At 40.4% G+C, this 20,196-nt stretch overlaps 1 protein-coding gene across 2 annotated transcripts; it reads right to left on the reverse strand.

Annotated features, from left to right (window-relative positions):
* Window positions 1-4,685: 4,685 nt before the first annotated feature.
* On the reverse strand, window positions 4,686-20,022 carry micall2a (mical-like 2a). 2 transcript variants are annotated; one of them, XM_008280357.1, is made up of 17 exons: window positions 19,816-20,022; window positions 19,462-19,510; window positions 18,181-18,322; window positions 17,828-17,994; window positions 16,962-17,092; window positions 16,360-16,860; window positions 16,059-16,234; window positions 14,274-14,319; window positions 13,599-13,798; window positions 12,627-12,734; window positions 12,362-12,426; window positions 12,055-12,178; window positions 9,372-9,474; window positions 8,908-8,981; window positions 8,707-8,821; window positions 8,515-8,561; window positions 4,686-8,422 (listed from the first exon to the last, which is right to left on the reverse strand). In XM_008280357.1, the coding sequence occupies exons 1-17, from the start codon at window positions 19,956-19,958 to the stop codon at window positions 8,343-8,345; spliced, it is 2,271 nt and encodes a 756-aa protein (XP_008278579.1). In that variant the 5' UTR covers window positions 19,959-20,022; the 3' UTR covers window positions 4,686-8,342. The 2 variants fall into 2 exon arrangements, with proteins under 2 accessions (XP_008278579.1, XP_008278580.1); XM_008280358.1 differs by lacking the exons at window positions 4,686-8,422; window positions 8,515-8,561; window positions 8,707-8,821; window positions 8,908-8,981 and having other exon boundaries at window positions 9,395-9,474; window positions 12,064-12,178.
* Window positions 20,023-20,196: the final 174 nt, after the last annotated feature.

A 20,196-nucleotide genomic window follows, 5' to 3' on the forward strand; every position in this document is an offset into this window, starting at 1 on the left:
AGCTGCTGAGCCAAATATCATCAGTACAACAAATTTTCCCAGCAGCTCGAGGACTCGTCTTGTTGCGTCGATGCAGATACTCATTCAGTACGAGACTGCCACTTTTATGGACTTCTTACAGTCGGTTAAGATGACCGACAAGCACTGGGAACATTAGTTCTGTGCCACAAGTCCCATACATCAACTGTCTTGTGGCGAGTAAGGGAGGGGATCAACATATTCTAAATGAGCAGACATAATCCCACTGAATGTGGAGTTAAGCCATTTCATAATTAGCAGATTTTCTAATGTATGCCAGGCTTTAATGACCTTTGCAAATGAGAATGGTTGTTTGAATTTCCATCCTTCACATCGTTTTATCCCTGCCATATCTGCCTGATAGAATGAGTGCACCAGTTGATGATATGCATAAGCTTAATGAACAAGTGCACACACTTCTGAATGGAAACTGATGGGCTCAAGCCAGGGAGATTGGAAATGCATTTCCACACCTTGCATATCATCATCATGACCGTAAGTGGTGTCTCTCTGACCCGTTAACAATGCATTTCAAGCCTTTTCCTTCAATTAGGTACACTTCTCACTCAGATTTCTCTCATCAAAATGCTATTAGCATACTACAGTTTAAAAATATACTACACTCCTCAAGCAGCGCAACCTTTTAACTATTGTAAATGACCAAATTATCATTCATTCGGCAGCTCAGATGAAAGTCATGAGGAGCGGGTGTTACTTTCATAGTTAGACTGATGTGTTGTTTGGAAGTGTATCTAGAAATCGACTGAAACTCCCATTTACAAGCTTCAAACTCGTTAGAATCAATACTTTTACATTGACATATCACATATCTATGGGTTGTTTAAACTACCGAACACACAGAGAGTCACTGCCGCTTGGTAGTCTCCCTCGGCTCAGAGCTACTCAGCATCTATCTTTTTAGGATTTTGGGTGTCTGGTCCACAACTCTACTGGTTTGTTTCAATCCCTCCAATCTCAACAACCTACAAACAAACATACAGCATGCACAATGTAAAGCAGCTAACTAACCTGTTATTTCTAATATTTCAGATATTGGTAGAGACCAAAAACAAAACTAAATAGAGATCTGATTTACTTTCATGAGGACACATATATAAATAAATGTACCGTATCTGTGGAGGCATGTTAGTGCACTGGTTAGCACTGTGGCCTCACAGCTACGGATCTTTCTGTGTGGAGTTTGCATGTTCTCCCCGTGTAGCGTGGATTCTCACCGAGTTCTCCAGCATCCTCCCACAGTCCAAAAACATGCTGAGGTTAATTGGCGATCCTAAATTGTGAACGTGAGTGTGCTTGGTTGTCTGTCTCTAAGTGCTGGTAACCTGTCCAGGGTGTCCCCTGCCTTTGCACTAAGTTGGCTGGGATAGGCACCAGCCCCGCCATAACCCTATAGAAGATTAAGCAGTGTACAAATAATGGATGGATGGATCGTATCGTATCTGCTGTTTGCTAAAATTTGTCATTTGAACTGTCAGCTGCCCTCAAGTGGCCAAAGAAAAAACAGTCAAGTGCTAAAACAGGCACTACAGCTGCTATGTGCAACTTTTTGCACATTGAAACTGCGACAAAGATTTGTTGAGGTCTTGTTATCAATTTACAAGGTAACATGAAGACAAATAAATGCTATAATATATTTTTAGCAGGATATTTTTTTGTGCCAAACACAATAACCCTTCAAACAATAATCTTCATAATAATCTGTGCTCACCCCAAATGCTAATAGTTATGATTTGAGTACAAATCATAACATAAGTGCCTTCAAACTGCTCTTAAAAACATAAAATTGTATTGATAGGCTTCAATCTGCATAACTGAGAAATCCAAAACATCAAACGACCCCTTTATTACAGTCAGTGAACGCACCAAGTTAAGACGGACCCACAGTAACAGCACAGAAACGAAAACGTACGTTTCTCGAGATTACACCAGCGATGTATGTAGCGCTCCACTGTCACGCTGCCTAACTTTACCCCTCGTCAGATGCCTGCTGCAAAGCCATGTGGTGTAAAAGCCACCAACATTCATCATGGCTTTAATGCTATCAAAGTCTAATCTGTCTGGGATTCCATGTGTGTTAACACAGCTACAAACGCAGAGAGCAAACACTCCAACAACACTACATAAATGTCTCAATATCTTAACTAGACAATAAATAAACCTTTCAATTCCGACGGATTTGCATGAGAAACGTGAGCATTAGCGAACGGAGACAAGTCTTGTGCCTTTCTGCCGAGGGGAAGGATGGCTTCAAACATGATCCTTTGTCAGACGGGATGGGAGACACAGACACACAAGCCTCTCGGTTTTTGCCAGATCTGAGCTCACAATGCCATAGATTAGTAACAGCCTGACCACAGAGCTGAAATAAGCTAATTGCTTAATTAGCTGACCCAATTCTATAAGCTTCTTTTAGCATATTAACAAGAGCTATGCAACAAATAGTTATGTTTCTACAGAGGCGGTGTTTGTTTATGGAATTACAATAATGAGGATCAAATACAAAACATACGGTCAATGGCATTCCCTTTATGGAATCTCTGCTTTGGAAAAATCAAAGCATTGTGTGATTTCAGCAAAACACTGAGGTGCTTGTATTTATGCAAAACTGATTTCAGTCTTTGTCTGATCCACAAGCAATGATCCTCATACTTATTTGTAACTGACATCAGTTTCATGTCTGCTATCCTCGTGTTTTTGTTTGTATGTTTCCCCCACTTCCTTTTTTATTCTGTTAAACAATTAAGCTGCTTCGGGGGAACAGTTTGACCGCCCTCTCAATATTTCTGGACATTTGAGCAACGAGGGACAAATGAGAGAAGGGACGGGGGGAAGAAAAAAAAAAAATCTTATTAGATTGAATGATGATTGAAATGGATTAATTTACATTTTCTGCATGCATACTTTACATACATGATCTTTGCTCAGCACAGGGAGTTCTGGGCAAAAGAGCACTATTTGTATGAGATGAACTCATCTATATGCTAATTCATTGGCATGTAGACCTGCTTCATTTCTTCCATTCAGGACTGTTTACCTATTAGCTCTTATAGATGCAAAGGGAATTGGAATATTAAAACCAAAAAGCTAAGGAATACAGAGCATTAGCAGTACATCAGCTGTTATTATATTTATATTAGGGTGGCATTTCTGCCCTTTGTTTAAGCTGTAACCGTGAGCCAACTTCCAAGCCACTTTACAAATAAAATAAGCCAACTCTGTCACTTAAGTGGGACTTGTTGCCGCTGACAAAGGCACAGCAGGTTTTCAGAAGTCTTCAAAAGGCCCAGATCAGACTACACCCTTCTGCAAAACATACGAGGATTCAAACGAGGAACAATCTGACGCTCAAACAACTTCTGTTTAGCATTTCACAAGCCGACTTCTAGGTTTTAAGGTGCTAAAATTGTCTTTTTTTTGGGGGTGCGCATTACACAAGAATGCAATCCGGGCACAAAAACTGATTTAAATGTTGTTAGGGAACGCTAACGTGTCCTTATAAGGAGATGTTTGACAGATCAAGTTACAAGTGGCGCCTAAATGTTAATGTAATTTCATATGAACCCGGCTGAAAGAGATGCAATCAACCATTCCTGATTCAGACGACTGTTGTGTTTAAGAGGATGACAACCCCCTTTCTTATTGTCTATGTAATTCACCAAAATTGCCACTTACAGCCGCTAAGAGCAGGACGTTTCATCTCCAAGCTTCCTCTGGTCTTTGCTACTCATCCCATTTCTACTTCCTCCAAAAGTGCCACCACTTCATTAACCTTGCCAGGCATGAGATAAGAGAGGCAGTGCATCAAAGCTGCCTGCCCACAGAGAGAACAGAGCCCTGCGTGTCTCCACTACACAGCAGCCATCACACACACTGGCAGACACACAGTCCACAACCCATCCAGCACACAGAAAAGACCTTTTGTGTTGCAAACTGTCATTCAGAACTGTTTTTTTTCTTTCTGTCTTTCTTTCTTGCGCACATGACATCATTATGTTTTAAATATAATTCGAGGCGGGGTGAAAACATTTGGTTGTTGCAGAGCTTTTTAAAAGCTGGGGCCAGCGCAAAAATAATTGGTCTTGGTCAGACTTGACTCAGATGCTTCCACGCATTGTCTCGCAGCTCAGTTTTAAGAGGAAGTTCAGGTGCGCTGCCGTCGCTGCGACCTGCACACTTGAAAACCTGGAAAATGAGAAAATTAAACAAGAAAAGCATCAAAGCCAACTTGGGCTCGATGAGTAACAACTCCCGACTTCCTCAAAGCATGAAAGTAGATGGTAGGAAATGTATTAACTGAGTCACAATATTGTTTTACTTGCACCACATACAAATCTCTCTGGTGCATTTAATCCCTCTACCCACAGTTTCTCAGAAAGGAGGATATAAATTATTTTCCTTTGGTGGAAACGGCAAATCCCTGTCTGGATTCTGTTAAAAGGCTTAAAATGTCACTAAATGCCAAGGCTGAGACTCCTGCTAACACGTAGGTCTTTAAGACAAGATGTTAAAGCGTTGAAAGTTACCTGAAATTGATGAGGTTAATATTCTTATCGCAAACCGAGGCTTCTGAGAAAGTGGATATTGAAAATAGCCAGGTAACCCTTCATATTAGAGGCTATCACAGGGATTAACAGCATAAACACCAATTACACATTTCATTGTTTATTGTCAGTAGCATTTAGAAGAACACGTTAAGAATACATAAATTAAAAAGGGATTGGGATGCAGAGGGGGGGGGGTTATTTCCCACAATACAGTATCATCATAAGTATGTATTTCAGCAAAGAAGACAAGCAAATGTCCCTAAAAATAACAAGTCACAAACGCTGAATGCTGGGCTGTAAATGAGTAATTTACCATGAATATCCTCCTCTATCCCTTTACGGCCATAGGAATTTCCAAACCACATTATATGAGCATGGAAGGGTCTGTCACTGAAATTTGAAATAGAGGACAAAGGGCCACTGAGCAAATAGGTTTTTTTAGACACCATCCTCTGAGTTCTCTGCCAATGTGAATCAGAGGTAAAATACAGTGCATTAAGTCGACCTCTGAGGCAGCACAGAGGAGGGTAGAGTGAGACATTCTGCTATCTATTAAGACTTGCGTTATGTATATATTGTGTTTTGAAGGAATTTTACTGATCCACAAAACCAGCAGGAAAGGATAAGAGTGAGTCCCTAAGACCATGTGGTAAGCAACTGCAGTGCAGAATCTCTGGCAAGTTGAAAGTTGCTGTGCCGTTAAGGAGAAAGTCTGGCAGAATCCTGCATGCCCGCTGATAACATGGTTGGATTAAGGATGTTTAAGGGAAGTGAAAATTATTCATTTGAGATGGATGAAAGCTGCACTTGTCAAGTCTACCAGTCATGCACTTTATACATTTCATTTCCACTAGCCAGCATGCATAATTTCCCCTCAATGCAAATTTCTACACACTGAAAATTGTGAGCATATTTACACCGCTCCCTTAACACATTCTCTGACACAGAAAATGGATAATCTCTATTGAACAGGGAACAAAACAATGCAATTTTGTTTGCAGAGGTGTGAGAATCTAATTTTGTGCAGGAAGATAAACTCACAAGACTCGCTAGAATGCAAACAATGGCTTTCATTTGAAATCATGCCTGAATCAAAAAGAGACAATGTCGTGCGCCTCTGCTCATCACAATGACATCTGTGGAAATAATTTCAGCACATGGCCAATTATCCAATCAGACTTTCTGTTATGAGCGTAATTACTGATTTGAAGTCACAAAGTCTTGGCCTCGTCGTGGGTTTAGGAGCCTTGTAAATACATATATGTGTACTGTATATCTTTCTCTCTATACAAATATTATGATCTCTCTGATGAGAATTAAGTCTCCAGCCTGGATGGCCAATAAATTAGAGGCACGCTTCTCGTTTACTCATCAGAGCTAATGAGCCTGATAAAATTACCTCGAGGATCATAATTACAGGCTAGTGGCAGAGACTCTGGCAGGGAGCGGAATAAGACGAAACACACACACACACTCGCGCAGAATTTAGATTGTGTTGCAAAAGGCAGCTAACCTAAAACATCACAAAGCACTCATGCCGTATTAATAGAATAACAGGCTAATTTCAGCGTGCATAAGCAAAGACAGTTGTACATTTTTTTTCCCCAACTCCGGCGAGACACACAGAAACCTATAGTGTTTGACACCATCACGTTTTATATATTTAAAAAAAAAAATGTACAGGATTAACATAATGTAAGGTGCCGAACAATATTACAATTACCACCTTTTTCTGTCAGAGCAGTTCAAACTGATTTTACCACCCTTTCATAAAGATTAAGCACTTCATGGGTAATGGCATATTTTAATGAACGATGGCAGCCTGGACACAAGAGCTCACCTCAGAGGATTCCATTTCATCACACATTCACAGGATGAATTGTTTTACTTATGAATATTAATGTCCCTCTAATTTGAGGCTGTTGTTAATGCTTGTCGCTAGGAGCTTGGCAAATCAGGTCCCATTCCTGTTAAAACCATGTATTAGACACCCCCCTGACACTAAGCCCTCGCCTTTGATTCTTAATTGCAGAAGTGCAAGCATTTGCAGTAGATGGGGCGCAAAGCTTTAATTAACTCTAATATCACACATTCAGTCTCGACTGTCACCCACATCACGCGTGGCATTTTGTACCAATATCATCTCCAACTCTGCTCAGCTAGAAAGATTGTGTTCCAAGTTCATGATCACGATTTCATGCATCTCAAAATGAGAGATGTGTAGTTTTTGTAAGTAGCTGCGAAATATATTGACGCCAGCGAGCTATCGTGATGCCGTCTTTAAAAAAAGGAGCTTTATTAAACATTGATGCAGGGCTGTGATCGCTGTTAATGCAAAGGAGCGTTGTTGGCTTCTCACTGAAAGCCATGTCTGAGTTTGTTGAATCAATAGTCATTGGTGAAGCTTGTAACATGGGAAGTGGAGTGATAAAAAAAAAAAAAAAAAAGTGAAGGGATCTGGTTAAATAGAGAGATGTGTGCCAAAGGAAGCTGTTATTAAGGAAGTAATTCACCCTCTCATACACTCTAATCTTCAAAGGATTTATTGGACAACTGATTTCAAGTTTTAAAATACTATAAATAGCGAACAAGCACATACCATTAAACACCTTCTAAGATGCAACATCACAGTCCTCGCAAACACCGCCAATGCCATTTCCACAGATGAGCGGCTCCGCGCGTCATTCGAAACATTTTTAATAGCTCAGGTGGGGAGCAATTCTGATGCAGATATTAGTAAAGAGTAATGTTTAATTAAACCAGGTTTGAAGATAAAGAGCTCAATACAACCTATAGTTTATAAGCCTTCCCCATCCATAAGCTACTGCTCTACCTAATCCTCTTTCACATAACATTATTGCATCAGCAAAGCCGAACATTTTTGCACCATTTATAAAATTAGCAAAGAAATTAACTGTCTGTACTGTGGCAAATTGGATTTCCAAGTTCTCGCCTGGTGATACAGCATACCCAGGCTGCCACCTACAGTACAGTGGGAGAGAGGAACTACAGTCTGCAACATGTGTGGCTCTCCATTTTACACTCCACAGCCATTCCAACCTAATTGTCAAGGCTCTCTACTAATATCCTTGCAGGAAATTTGTTAAAATCCATTATTAAATAAATACTGAAATAATTTCATTTTGGATCAAGACTGTTGAGGGATTACACGCTTTAGACTCCTCATTCCTATTTTGCACGTGGAGCAGCCACAGTGTCCTTTCTGTGATTTAAACATCATGATAGATGATTATTCAAACCTGGCATCCACTTAGCATTTTGTATCGCTAAAATTATGACTATGATGCCTCATTCTGATCACTACATAAACATATACTATCTGTACGTAAGAGGGGGATCAGTAATAACGGGGTTTCTTTGGACTGCAGTGTGGCAATGTAAGGAAAATGTTTACACAGCATTTGCCATATAACTGAGCTTTTTTAAACGGTAAAACTAAGAAAAAAAGACTCATAACTGATAAAGAAATTACACACTCCATTTAAGTAACAACAAACCAAGAACAAAAAGTGACTCTTTGATCAAAAATACCATCAAGATTTAGATTTGAATTTGCAGCAATAAATGATTTGATCCATTATTCTTCCTAATTTGACTTCTCCTCCTTTGCCTTCTCATCAGCAAACTGCAGAAATACTGTAGTAGTCAAATATAAAAACCCTAAATGTTTAAAGTGAATATTAATACAATAAAAATGAGGACAATTTAGTTAGAAAAAAAAAAAAAATCCCTTGAGGATCATTCAACTCGTCTTTTACTTCTTCGCCTGAACAGTTTTGAGATGGAGGTTTTCCTCTTATTTTTGGATTTCTTCACTCCTGTTCTCCCCGCCCAAAAAAACATACAGTGTGTTAGAAGGTGCACTTAAATTAGAAAGAGAAATCTGAAAGACATTATGTGCATTGCTTACCGAGATTCTGCATCATTTTATTCAACTGCAGGTCCTCTTCAACTTCCCTGAAATTGACCGAAGAAAAGAAAAACTCTGATTATGCATATTGTCCTGTTTACATATCAAACTGGTACACTCTCTGCATTATTTCTTTTTAAATAATCAGCCCTCTTGTAATATAAAAACTAGGTCTAAGCTGGATTGTGTTACCTCAGCCTATCGTCATCCAGACCCTCCACAATCGCATTCCTGCCGTCCACAATCTCCATCAGTCTCTGCATCAGCTTCTTCTCCCGCTGTTGCTCCTCTCTGGACTTTAAATGATCTGCAGTACCGAGTTGTCAAACTTAGATGTTAGAAAAAAGGAAGTAACGCAGGTGTTGGTGAGCAGAGGTTCTGTGATCTCTTTACCTGGCTTCTCCAGCAGCCTGCGAAGTTCCCCCTCCACACCTGGCTGCTGCTGCTCCAGCTCCTGAGTCCTGGCTCTGACATAGGATTCATCAATAACATGTTTTTCTTTTTTTTTTTGAAAAAGGTAATTTACTGTGCACATTATAATAAGTAAGTCTGTTTGGTTTAATAGTTCATACCTCTTTGCAGAGTTAAATGCAATTAAGTGTATAGGAATAATAAAAGTGATACAGGTTTCATTTATTTGGAAATAGTGAGAGAGAAAAAACATTTTCATATAATTAAAATAGCTTTCATGGCAAAAAGAAATATATATATATGTGTGTGTATATGTATATATGTGTGTTTATGTATATATATACACACACTAGTAAGTAAAATTCTTTTCAGGTAAACAATGTCAACCCAAATCACGAGCCAACACAGTAAAACCAGTTTAAACCTTTAAAACAACCAGTACTCACATGTAAACAAGCTCAGATTCCTTCCTAACATACATCTGCTTCTTTCGAATGAGGTTAAACCAGTCAACCATCAGTGGGTCCATCAGTATGTCCGCCTCGCCCTCTGAAAACAGGTAGCGACATATCAGTGAACAAACAAAGTGTATTCACGCTGTAACGTGTAATCAGTGATGTCGGCATCGTTGATCAATCAATCCCAATCAGTTCATTTTAAAAAATAAATTAAAAAAATATGAAACAAAGCATTACAGACTGTGGAAGTTTCTTTGAAATTTGCACTTGCTATCTGCTCCGGGTGGCTGGTACGGTTCAGCACAACTCGACTAAATGTTTCTGACTTGTGAGTAAATGAAATCCTGCAGGGATAAATTAAGCTCAGAAAGTGTTCAGACAGCAACATTTAAATACAACTTTGGCTCTGTGCTCTAATGATACAGTGCAAGAGCAAAGTGCAGAATATATATATATATATAATACATTTTACATCATCTTAATATATTAATATAATTTATTAATATTTTGTAAGAGTGAAGAAGCCGCCCTCACCCACAAACCATGGCTCATTCTATTTTCACCAGATAAACCCATTTGTTTTCTTAAGACTGCGTTATTTGCACAATAATAACATTAAGTGCAAATTAGGTTTTTAAGATAATTTGGCTGCTGTGTGCTGTGGGAAGCTGGTTGAGAGGTTTATTGAGAGGATGGAGGTTTATTAAGATGGCGGGTGACTCACCTCCTGGGACTATGTCAAGGCCTTTATTAAGGGACTACGTTGCAGCCAACAATCCTAAAACGGAGCCCAGACTGCTGGTAATTCTAAATCTGAATCTTTAAATTTAACGTCAGAATGATATCATCCGCCACAGAACAGGATGTTACAACAAGCCTGTCCTTATTCACTGTATACTTAGCGTTAGTCACCTCTGTTGCTGCTGCGAAGTGCCGAACGGAACGCGAGCGTCCCTTTATTTTGCTTTGCCAAGTATTTTATGTTGCACTCAATTCACTTAAAACTCACTTCATTTAAAATAGGAAATTACAAATTAAACCATCCGTGGCAATGTTGATAATCACTTTAGGAAGTTCTTCGCTTTGGGGTTTAAGACTGTTGGTCACACAAAATAAAGTTGTTTTTTTTTCCCTCCTTCTTCCTGATGTCACCTTTAGCTCTGAGTAATTATAATGAGCCTTTCTCACAATTTGCTCATATTTTACGGAAAAAAAAAAAAAAAATCTGCAGAATAATGGATAATGAAAATGTGAGCTGGAGCATCACATTAAATACAAAAGCCCCCGCTGCCATTTTGTTTTAATGCTTTAAAGTGTTCTCAAGTTTTAACATGCAGAGGGAATAAATTAATGAATGAAGCACAGATTTGTCCTCATGTAAGCAAAAATCTAGGAGGGATTAGCTTCATTTTATTTATTCATGTGCACCAAAAATATATATATTTTTCACTCTGACATGAAGGAACTACTTTCAAGAAGTCCTCACCGAACACCAGATGTCCAAACAACTACACAGTTTAGTCATCGGTCTTCTGCGCGATCGTGATACAACACAGTTTGTGTTTTCTACTTCAATGAGTCACAATATCTGAGTAGGTGGATCGATTGATTTCAGGGTGAACATTTTCCAATCCCAATTAGTGGCCAATCGATCAAAACGATAAAGAGTAAGCCGGACAGAGGACAAGCAGCCCGTCGCCAGAACAAACACTTTATTTATTGTAACTCAAGCGCTGCATGTTTCTGACAAATTCCAGTTGAGAAGCAGATGATCTCCTAGGTTGGTGTGCGATTGATGTCAAATTCTGGCCAAGTGACTACACGGCTCAGGCATCCTGGGTGGTGGTGGTGGTGGTGCAGGCAAAAAAAAATAAATAAAAAATTTAAGCAATCGACCAGAATATATATTACTACGCCAGAGTCATGTTGACCTTGAGCAAAGCAATCAGGCCCCCTACTCCTACTACCTCAAAGGAGAAGCAACATCCCTGTGGGCTGGCTGTGCCTCTCACCTCATTTGGCTGCAGAAACAGTAATAGAAATGGCAGGTAATTCCCCTGCACACACACACACACACACACACCTCCAGCTGACGGTGAGCGAATGTGTGAAGCAACCAGGACACTGACGCAGCAGAGGGATTCAGCACAAACTCCAGAAAATATCGGATTCAGTGATGAGGTTGTTTTGTTGCAAGCGTGCAGAAAGGATCACTGGATCCATTTTGCCTCAAAGCACTGTGTCGTGTTATTACACAGCGTCTGTGTCCCATGTCAGCTAACCCTCCTCTTTGCTACGAGGTTGACCAGCTTTGTCACTATCAGGGCTAAATTCACTGATATTTAAATGGTAGAAAAAATGAGCAGGGGAGCAACAGGAAGATGTATGTAGCACACTGGTGTCGTGAAAAGAGAGGGAGTGTGGATGTGGACAGAGAAACGTAGCTTTTTCCAGGTTAATTATTGGATATAATTCAGTGTGATTCTCAGGTGTATTAGTGAAATATGCTGCAGGGTCTCTTGGAGAGGTCGGTTAAGTAGACATACGTCACACACAAACCCGAAAGCAAATCTGAACACACATTTGTTGGGATTCAGTTATACCTGCAAGCCTAAACAAGGAAAAGAGAGGAAGCAAGCGGCGAGCAGCGGCAGCAGAAGAAGAAAAGTACCTTCCTCACAGCTGCGCAGCTTCTTCTCCAGCTCCACGCCCTCCTTCTCCAAGTGAGCCAAGTTTGTCTCAATATCATTCAGCTCCCTCTCGATCTGCTCCGCCGGAATGTGATAAGACTTCACCTGATGTAAAACAAAGAGTCACGGGGAAGTAAAGATAATTTTAATTTGAAAATCCTGACTTTGGCCACTTTAATGTAAAGAAGGTCATTCTTTTTTTCTTTTTTTTTTTACTGGGAATGTAATGAAAGCATATTTGTAGAGCTGTTAATTAATCTCTTAAGAGACTTAATGGAGGGAACTTACAGAGGGTGACCTCATTTCGGTCCTGGAGGCGTTGGTGGGTGACAAATACTTTCCCTTTTTAGCAGCTAAGAGGTAGATAAAATAGGATTAGATAGTCCTTTCATGGCAGCTTTTCAGAAAAGCATTGTCACATATGACTTCACCTGGTTTATTTTCAGTTTAAAAAAAAAATATGACTGCTCATACGAAATCAACAAGATGGTTGAAGCCATGTATGTGTGGCTTTGATGACATTTAAAAAAAAAAAAAAAAGGTGGGAACCAACCTGATGGATTTCCGTAATTGGCAGGAGCAGTCGTCGAAGAGCTAATAGATTCCACAGCTGGCGGTCTGGGTGGGGATTTCACAGGCGAGCGACTCCCATGTTTAAAACCTAAAATAAGGACAGGAGGCTTTACATGATGTAGATCTGCAGCTCCAGAGGTTCAACCTGCAATGCGTTTTTCACTGTTTACTTCTCAAATTAACAAAGTCCATGACCTCAGCAACTTTTGATGGGTCAGTTGTTATACAGGTATTCATGGTTCCCAGAGGATGAATCTTATCGATTTCAGTGATCCATTCATCTTTTCTCCTCGTACGCTGCCATGAGGTTCACGCTTGTAGCTTTGAGTGAAATGTGCGATCAACTGTAGGTTGGGTTGTCATGAACATTACTACAGACATTCATGTTCCCCTCAGGATGAACTAAGATTACTGTTTTGATCCTTGGACGTCTCATGTAGCAGCATCACTGGACCACACTCTAAAAAGCTTCCAGTAGCTTAGCGATGACCAAATAGCTACGAAACTAAGAAATATCCATTAGCTCAGCTGTACTTTATGTTTAGTGCCAATATGCAAATGCTGGCATTCCATTTTACGAGAAGCTAACGAATTATCTCTACAGCTCAAAGCACTTTTTGTTTACGCCAGTTCAGAGTCGCAAGTGGCTGTACGATTAGTCATATAAACAACTTTTTAGAAGAATGTGTAGACACCATTCAAATTGTGCATATGATACAATGATTTGGTGTTGGTCTGTTGTTCTTAACAGATCTGTGCTGAAGTCCCATTAAGAAGAGTCACACATGGTCTCTATAGCAGACAAATATGAGGTTTTGAATCGTCAAGACGAGCTGAAAGTACAGTTTCAAGCACTAAACTTTACAATGATTGTTCCTTATAATATCCAAACCTTCATTAATAAAATGTACTATCCTGGCAGACGTTACTACAGTGTTAGGACAAGTCCTACCTCGGCTTCCGGAGCCAGGCGGAGCTCTCTGGGGACCGACTTCTGTAAAGCATTTAGCATCAAACAGAGCAACTGAAGGCACTGCAGGTGTTGGAGACAAGGGAGGCCTTGTTGTACTGACGGAGACATCAGAGGACGTCGTGGACATGAATCCAGGTGTGTGTTGCTCAGTAAAGGCTTCAGGTTTATCATCTCTGGAACTGGGAAACAATGAAATGAGCCTCTTACCATGTTGTAAAAAGCACCACATTAATCTGATTCCACAGACGGAATGTGCCTTTAGGTTGGATAAGAATGAAATCATATGAAGAAAAAGCCTCACCTTATATTTTCTAACATTAAGAGGTGATGGAGGTAGTGGAGGAATCATCAGCAGAGGTTAGAAATGAGAAAATCTAGTGTTAGAGTAGGAAAGATTCAGGCCTGGCACTTCTTGTGGGTTGTTAGGATGGAGGACAGTGTTAAGCGGCTTCACTCGGAGCCGGTCAACAATAACAGAGATGGACGAAGCGCCGTAATTCTGCATTCTGGAGAGTGAATAAGCTGAGAGATCAGAGATGTTCAAAGGAGAATCTTTAAAGACAATTTTTGTCCACTGGAGTGACCTTTCCACTTCCAGCCAAGAGAGAGAGTTATTGAGCAACAGTCATTATTAAAATAGCTGAGCATACTTACTTTAGTACAGGTTTGAGCTGCGTTTGCCACTCGTGGTAGACGGGATCTGCAGGAAAACATGAGATGAAGGAAAACATAGTTAGATTACACTTATTGTCAGTTTATTTGTTAATGTTTTATGGGTCACTGATTAAAGTAAGAAAAGTGCATACTGTGAAATTTTATTTAGATATATTTTACCAGCTTAACTGTGTTTTTTTTTTCTTTTTAACTATTTTGTTTTCTGTCATTTTACAAATTTCCCCTATTTTCTTGAATTACAGACAATATCTAGTAGTCACAGAAAAAAAAAGAATTTACCTGTTAACTGTAAAAAAAAAAAAAGAAGAAGAAGAAAAAAGAAATTGCAAAAGAAAAAGAAAAAGCCACAATTGTAAATGACATCCAGATCAAAATCTGTATCTGTAAATCTGTAACACATAGTGATTGGTTCACCCACAATGCTGATTTTTTTTACATTTTGTTTTTTTTTTACTTGATTTAAATTAAAGAAATATTGTTATTTTACAGATATTAAAATGAAGGATTGAAAATAGTAATTTTTTACAGATTTTTCCCGTTTTGTTAACCCACAGAAAATTTCTAGAAAAATCCCTGAAAACTGTATTATCTTTATTTCATTTTATGATACTATAAATAAACAGGCCAAAACTGTCCACATAATAAAACTAGATTTCTACAAATAGAAATTTGTTCTTTCACAATATGTGTCTATAAAATTACACCAACATGTTAATATTGACCATTTTTTACAATAGTTTTTGAACCTTACAATACAATACCTTTTTTTTGTTTTTTGGTCACCATGACTGCCAGATTTTCGAAGCTTTTTTGTTTGTTTGTTTTTTCAGTGTGTCTTCACTTCTTAGGGCCACAAATGATCTTTACTGGACATTCTTGAATAAAACACAAATTTCTCATATTGTAAAAGCTGAAACTACCAAATGTTTGGTACCTTTGCTTGATAAACAACTGAAAAAAAAGAACGTTTTTACACTGGTGCTAATTAATACTTAAATAATCAACTTGAATAATCTGCTAGTAGTTTTAGCTACAAATAACAGCACAGTGACAACATTTTTTTTTATCGTGGTAACAAGTACTGAAATTATTCCTAATGTCAAAACAGCTGATGTGTTAGTACACTGCTGTCTGTGTGACGTCTGCTTCAGCAATGACATGCAGGTTCATGTAAACAACAAACAAAAGACTCCCTTGACTCTTCTGCGTCACACTCACCTGAACAGCTGATAATGAGAGCAGCTACGGGTTTCATTGTCTAGTCTCACACAACAATGCGATAAAGTGACTCATCCTCACACATCCACGTCTGTATTACAGAGCCGGAGTTCCTCAAGCAAGTTGGAGTCATGTTCAGTCTTTATACGGTCAACATTCGTGAGTGACACAGTTCGTTTCTATGTTAAACAAAAAGACTTCTGTCAAGGCTAAAAATAAAACCGTCTGAATACCCTTCACAATAAAACTTCCAGTAATTGTGTTTCTGTCTGCAACCCCTCTGACACCCCGTACATGCACGTCCATCCCAAGAGAGACAGTTCAACTCTGAAAGTTCATTAGTGTGAGACAGAAATTAAAATGTCAGCTAACAGCGTGCTGGATGCACCGGGGCTGTATAAATAGGGCAAAAAATGACAAAAGGTCTTTGTTTTCTATGAATGTGTGAGACAGACAGAGAGAAAGAATAGGGGGAGGCGGAGTGGATGGTGGCGAGATGTCAAATAATGGATCAAGAACAAGTGAAATGAATTTAGTCGAGCTTGCCTTTGGCGGTTTTGTGTACAGTTGTTGGCCTTGTGTTGTCTTTGTTGATGGCCTTTAGACATGGCGATTCCTTATTGTTTGTCTGGCTGGTGGAGGGCTGTCCTCCCCAGTTTCCTGCTGGGCCTTGGCTGCATTTATCCTTTCTCAGACCAGCTGAACTTGGCTCATCACCAAACCTGCAGAGAGAGAAAGCCCCTCACCGTCAGCCCAACAGAGCGGGAACGACTAGAAACATCCACATGCTAGCAAAAATGACTATGCCTATTCACGGACACAGATTGCATGCGGGCGCGCTTCTCACCGTCTCTCCGCCGATCGGACGGTGAATGGGCGTTTGTTGTTATTGTTGCAGTTTTCCTCCGCCAGTTTCTTTCCAGTCTTCACCCCGGCTTGGCTCTTCTCATCATCGGGACTCACTGCGACCTTTGACCTTCCTAAAACACTTAAAGGTTCCTTCCTGTTGCCGGCTGAGGTTTCTGTAACTTGCGACGCAGACTGGAAAAACTTCTGCCGGGCCACCTGCGTCTTCTGGGCCGAGGCCGTCCAGGCCTGGGAAGGCGGAGGAAGGGGACTGATTGGCTTCAGAACAGCATCGAGTGGCGCTGACAGCACCGATGAGGGGCGCGGTGCAGGCTGGGTCTGGCTGGCACTGCGCGGTCGTACAGCTGAACTGGCGGGTCCGTTTTTGGCCTCAGAGGAGGGAGGCTTGATGTTGGTCTGGTGGGCGTTACAGATAAAAGTGTCTGGATTCTTCCCAGGTTTGTAGCTTCCTGCATGAAGCACACTGGAGCACTCGCTGCATCTGGTGGTGGAGGGTTATTCATATGAAGCGATTAATGAAATAAACCTCAGTACATTAAAAAAAAAAAAAAAAGTACTAATTAATATTGATTAAATTCTTACTTGAAACAGCTTCTGTGATAGAGCTTGCCCTCCACAAAGTGCCTCTGAACCAGATGAACGTGGCTCTTGCATGCAACACATTTGCTATTGAGAGTCCCGGTTTTGTTGGTGTTCTCCGACAAAACCACCTTCTGTGGAAGAAAAGCAAAAAGGGAATACACGTCCCCTTATTAACCCTCTGAACAGCAAGCACTTTCTGGCCTTTTATTTCCTCTTGTCTCTTTTTTTTTTTACTGCACTATAAAGTCCTGCATCTCTACAGAAACAGCACAACCATGGTTAGAAGTAGAGAACTCAATAACGTGTTGTGTACAGTGTAACAAAATTATAATGGCATACACCAGTTTCATTTCTTTGATTATTTGTTTTACTACTATGAATATTTTGCTGTTTATACTTTCAATTCGTTTCCATACCAGTCTGCTATCTGTACTGTGCACAGCCTGCAGTTCATCTGAAAAGGCCCTGGATTCATATGTCCCTACATATAGACTCACACTTTTTTTTTTTGGCCAATTCTGGTGACTAAAAACTGTATATTTTTCCCTAATTTTAAAAGAGACATGTAGAATTCGATAATTTAGATGTAATATCCTGATTTTAAGTATATATTTGTTAAGTTTTTCAGTGGATCAGCATGCCACATGAGTAGCTCAAGGACAAAATTGTAATTCTGACAATTCCATGAATTTTCATAGTTTCTGGCTCTGATGAATGTTGGACTTTTTTTTTCTTTTAACATCTCTTTTAAACCCTCTGGTGGGTACAGAGGGTTAACATTCACTTAACCTAAAGTACTAGTGGACAACAACAAGGCTATACTGCAAACACTTCCTGATGACATGTTGTCTGACATCCGTACTGACCTGAGCAGCAGCTCTGGCCGGCTTGGGTGAGGTCTTCGCTTTGAGAGTGGAAGGTAAACAATTCTCAATGGCGCTTTTAGACACAAAGCTTTTGGCAACCACTGGGAGATTTTTCTTCTCTGATGGCTCCTCCTTGGAGCCCTCTGCTGGCCTTTTTACACCTCCCACTGAGGACGAGTAAAACACCATTAGTGTCAGAACAACCACGGCGCAGCACAAGAAAGAAACAACACACCTCTGAGAGAGAAACATGTAAGGAAAAGCTTTGAATCGAAGAGGTGGGAGGACGGACTTCTCAAGCTTGTCTATGAAGTTGCTAAGGCTTTTATTGTGTGAAGCAGATATATTCTCACTGGGAGGCCGTCCTTTGAAGTAGTTATAGTACTGGGAGACGTAGGTGAGGATGCTCAGCCTGTCTGGGATCCTTAAAGCCACCATGTCTTCTGCATCTAACAAAGCTGGGATCCCCAACTTCTCCTCTGCGACCTGAAAAGCCTTGAAAGAGAAAAGAGAGAGAGAGAAAAAAGCAGCAACAACCTTCATTTCTTGCCAACAAAGAAGCATCTTTGCCGTATGAAAACAAAGTATTCACAGACTCCTACAACTGCAGCATGTGTAAACACGTCAAACAATACAATTTACTTTAAATAGACCAGCAGTATTCTGTGGCACGGCCCAGAGAGGTCTGGAAAAAGGCTGTATAATGAATAGAACAGTTCCTGTGAGCTTGCAGGGATAAGAAAGAGGATGGAGGGAGCAGGATACCAGGGCATTGTTTAGGATAAGCCTGGACATGCTCATTAAATTTAAATAAAAGCCCTTCTGAATACCAAGTGTGCTAATATAAAAGAAGGGCACAAAAGATAAAGAATCCCAGGTTCTATTTTGCTTGTTTTTTTTGCTACAAACATTTTTCAACTCCTGAAATAACCACCTGTAAGAAACGTGACACTATTCATGAAATATAGAAGAGTGTGAATTACAGCTGCAATCTCACGTTTCAGCACAGGGGAGCATCTTCAGCAGCCGATCAAAACTTTAACCCCATCAAACACACCGTTCACAAATCTGTTCCTCTCAAGAAAGTGTACATCAAGCGAACCATCATCACCATCATGTAGGATCGAGTGGCGCGTGGACAGCAAGCCTCATTCAAAATGGATGGGCTGGAGAGCTTCTCCCCTGGGCTCAGGTTTGTCGGCGGATCATCCAAAGACAACGAGGAAGTCATACAGAGTGAACACTGTAGCACCCTGCAGGTCACAGGAAGCTGGGGGAGATGGCAGAGGACTAAATAATGGAGAGGTCCCGGCTGGGCTGCTCATGTCGTACAGGGGGTTAACAAAACAAGGACTTCTCGTGGACAGAGGCGGTGTTGGAAACGTTCACGTCTTGAGAGGAAATTAGTACGGCTTTTGGCTTTGAAACAGCTAAATATTTAACCAATCTGCTGCATAAATGCCAAGACAAGAGCAAATACAGTGAGCGTGTGTGTGTGTGTTGTTGCTGCATGTGCCATCATGTATCCGGGGTTAATGAAGTGGATGTTTTTATGCTGCATCACATTTTGCAGCTCGAGTATGAAGCGTGATTCTCTCAAGCGAGACAAAAGGTTGAACAACTTGACATCTTACCAGTCTGTTGTTCTCAAACACATCCTCTTTGCGGAGTGAGTCATAGTCTCTGGGAAACACAATGAGGAGAGAGGAGAAGTTAGATATGTAGGGAGGGGAAAAAATGGAGGATTTAGACTAGAAAAAGTTTGAAAAAGTTTTTAAGACGTCATTTGTTTTTTTTTTATGATGGATCTCCTTAGAAAAATATTCATAAATAGAAGATTTAACACTACAAATGATCATTAAGATGATTGAAATAAACACAAAACATTTAGGTTGATACCAAGAAGACAAAGAAAACCATGTAGTCAAACCAAACTCCAGCAGGAATTGATCAGATTTTACCCACTAATCCAAAAGGTAAATACTCACATCAGATCCGGTCTGTATTTGTGTATAAGCGCGCAAAAAGCCAGTCCGTTCCTGAAAGAAGTGGTCATGTTGGAGATGGCCACGTCTCGGTAGCCGTCACACTGCAGCTTACACCACTGCTCCAGAGCCTTGATGGCAGCCATGCTTCCAGCGAGACGCGAACACAGAGTGTGCAACAGGCAGAAGGTCTCAGTGTGGAGGAGTCAGAGGAAAGAGCGATGTAAGAAAAAAAAAAAACACAGTGTCTGAGTTGTGGGTTTGACCGTGAACTGCGGCGCTGCAGCTGCGTCCTGTTTCCTTGAGAGCGCCGCGGCTCTCCGGGACGCGCTGCTGCTGCTGCTGCTGGAGGTGGTGGTGGTGGTGGTTTGGGTTTCTCAGCTC

The sequence above is a fragment of the Stegastes partitus genome, unplaced genomic scaffold (genome assembly GCF_000690725.1).
Source record: "Stegastes partitus isolate 25-593 unplaced genomic scaffold, Stegastes_partitus-1.0.2 Scaffold191, whole genome shotgun sequence".
NCBI lineage: Eukaryota > Metazoa > Chordata > Actinopteri > Pomacentridae > Stegastes > Stegastes partitus.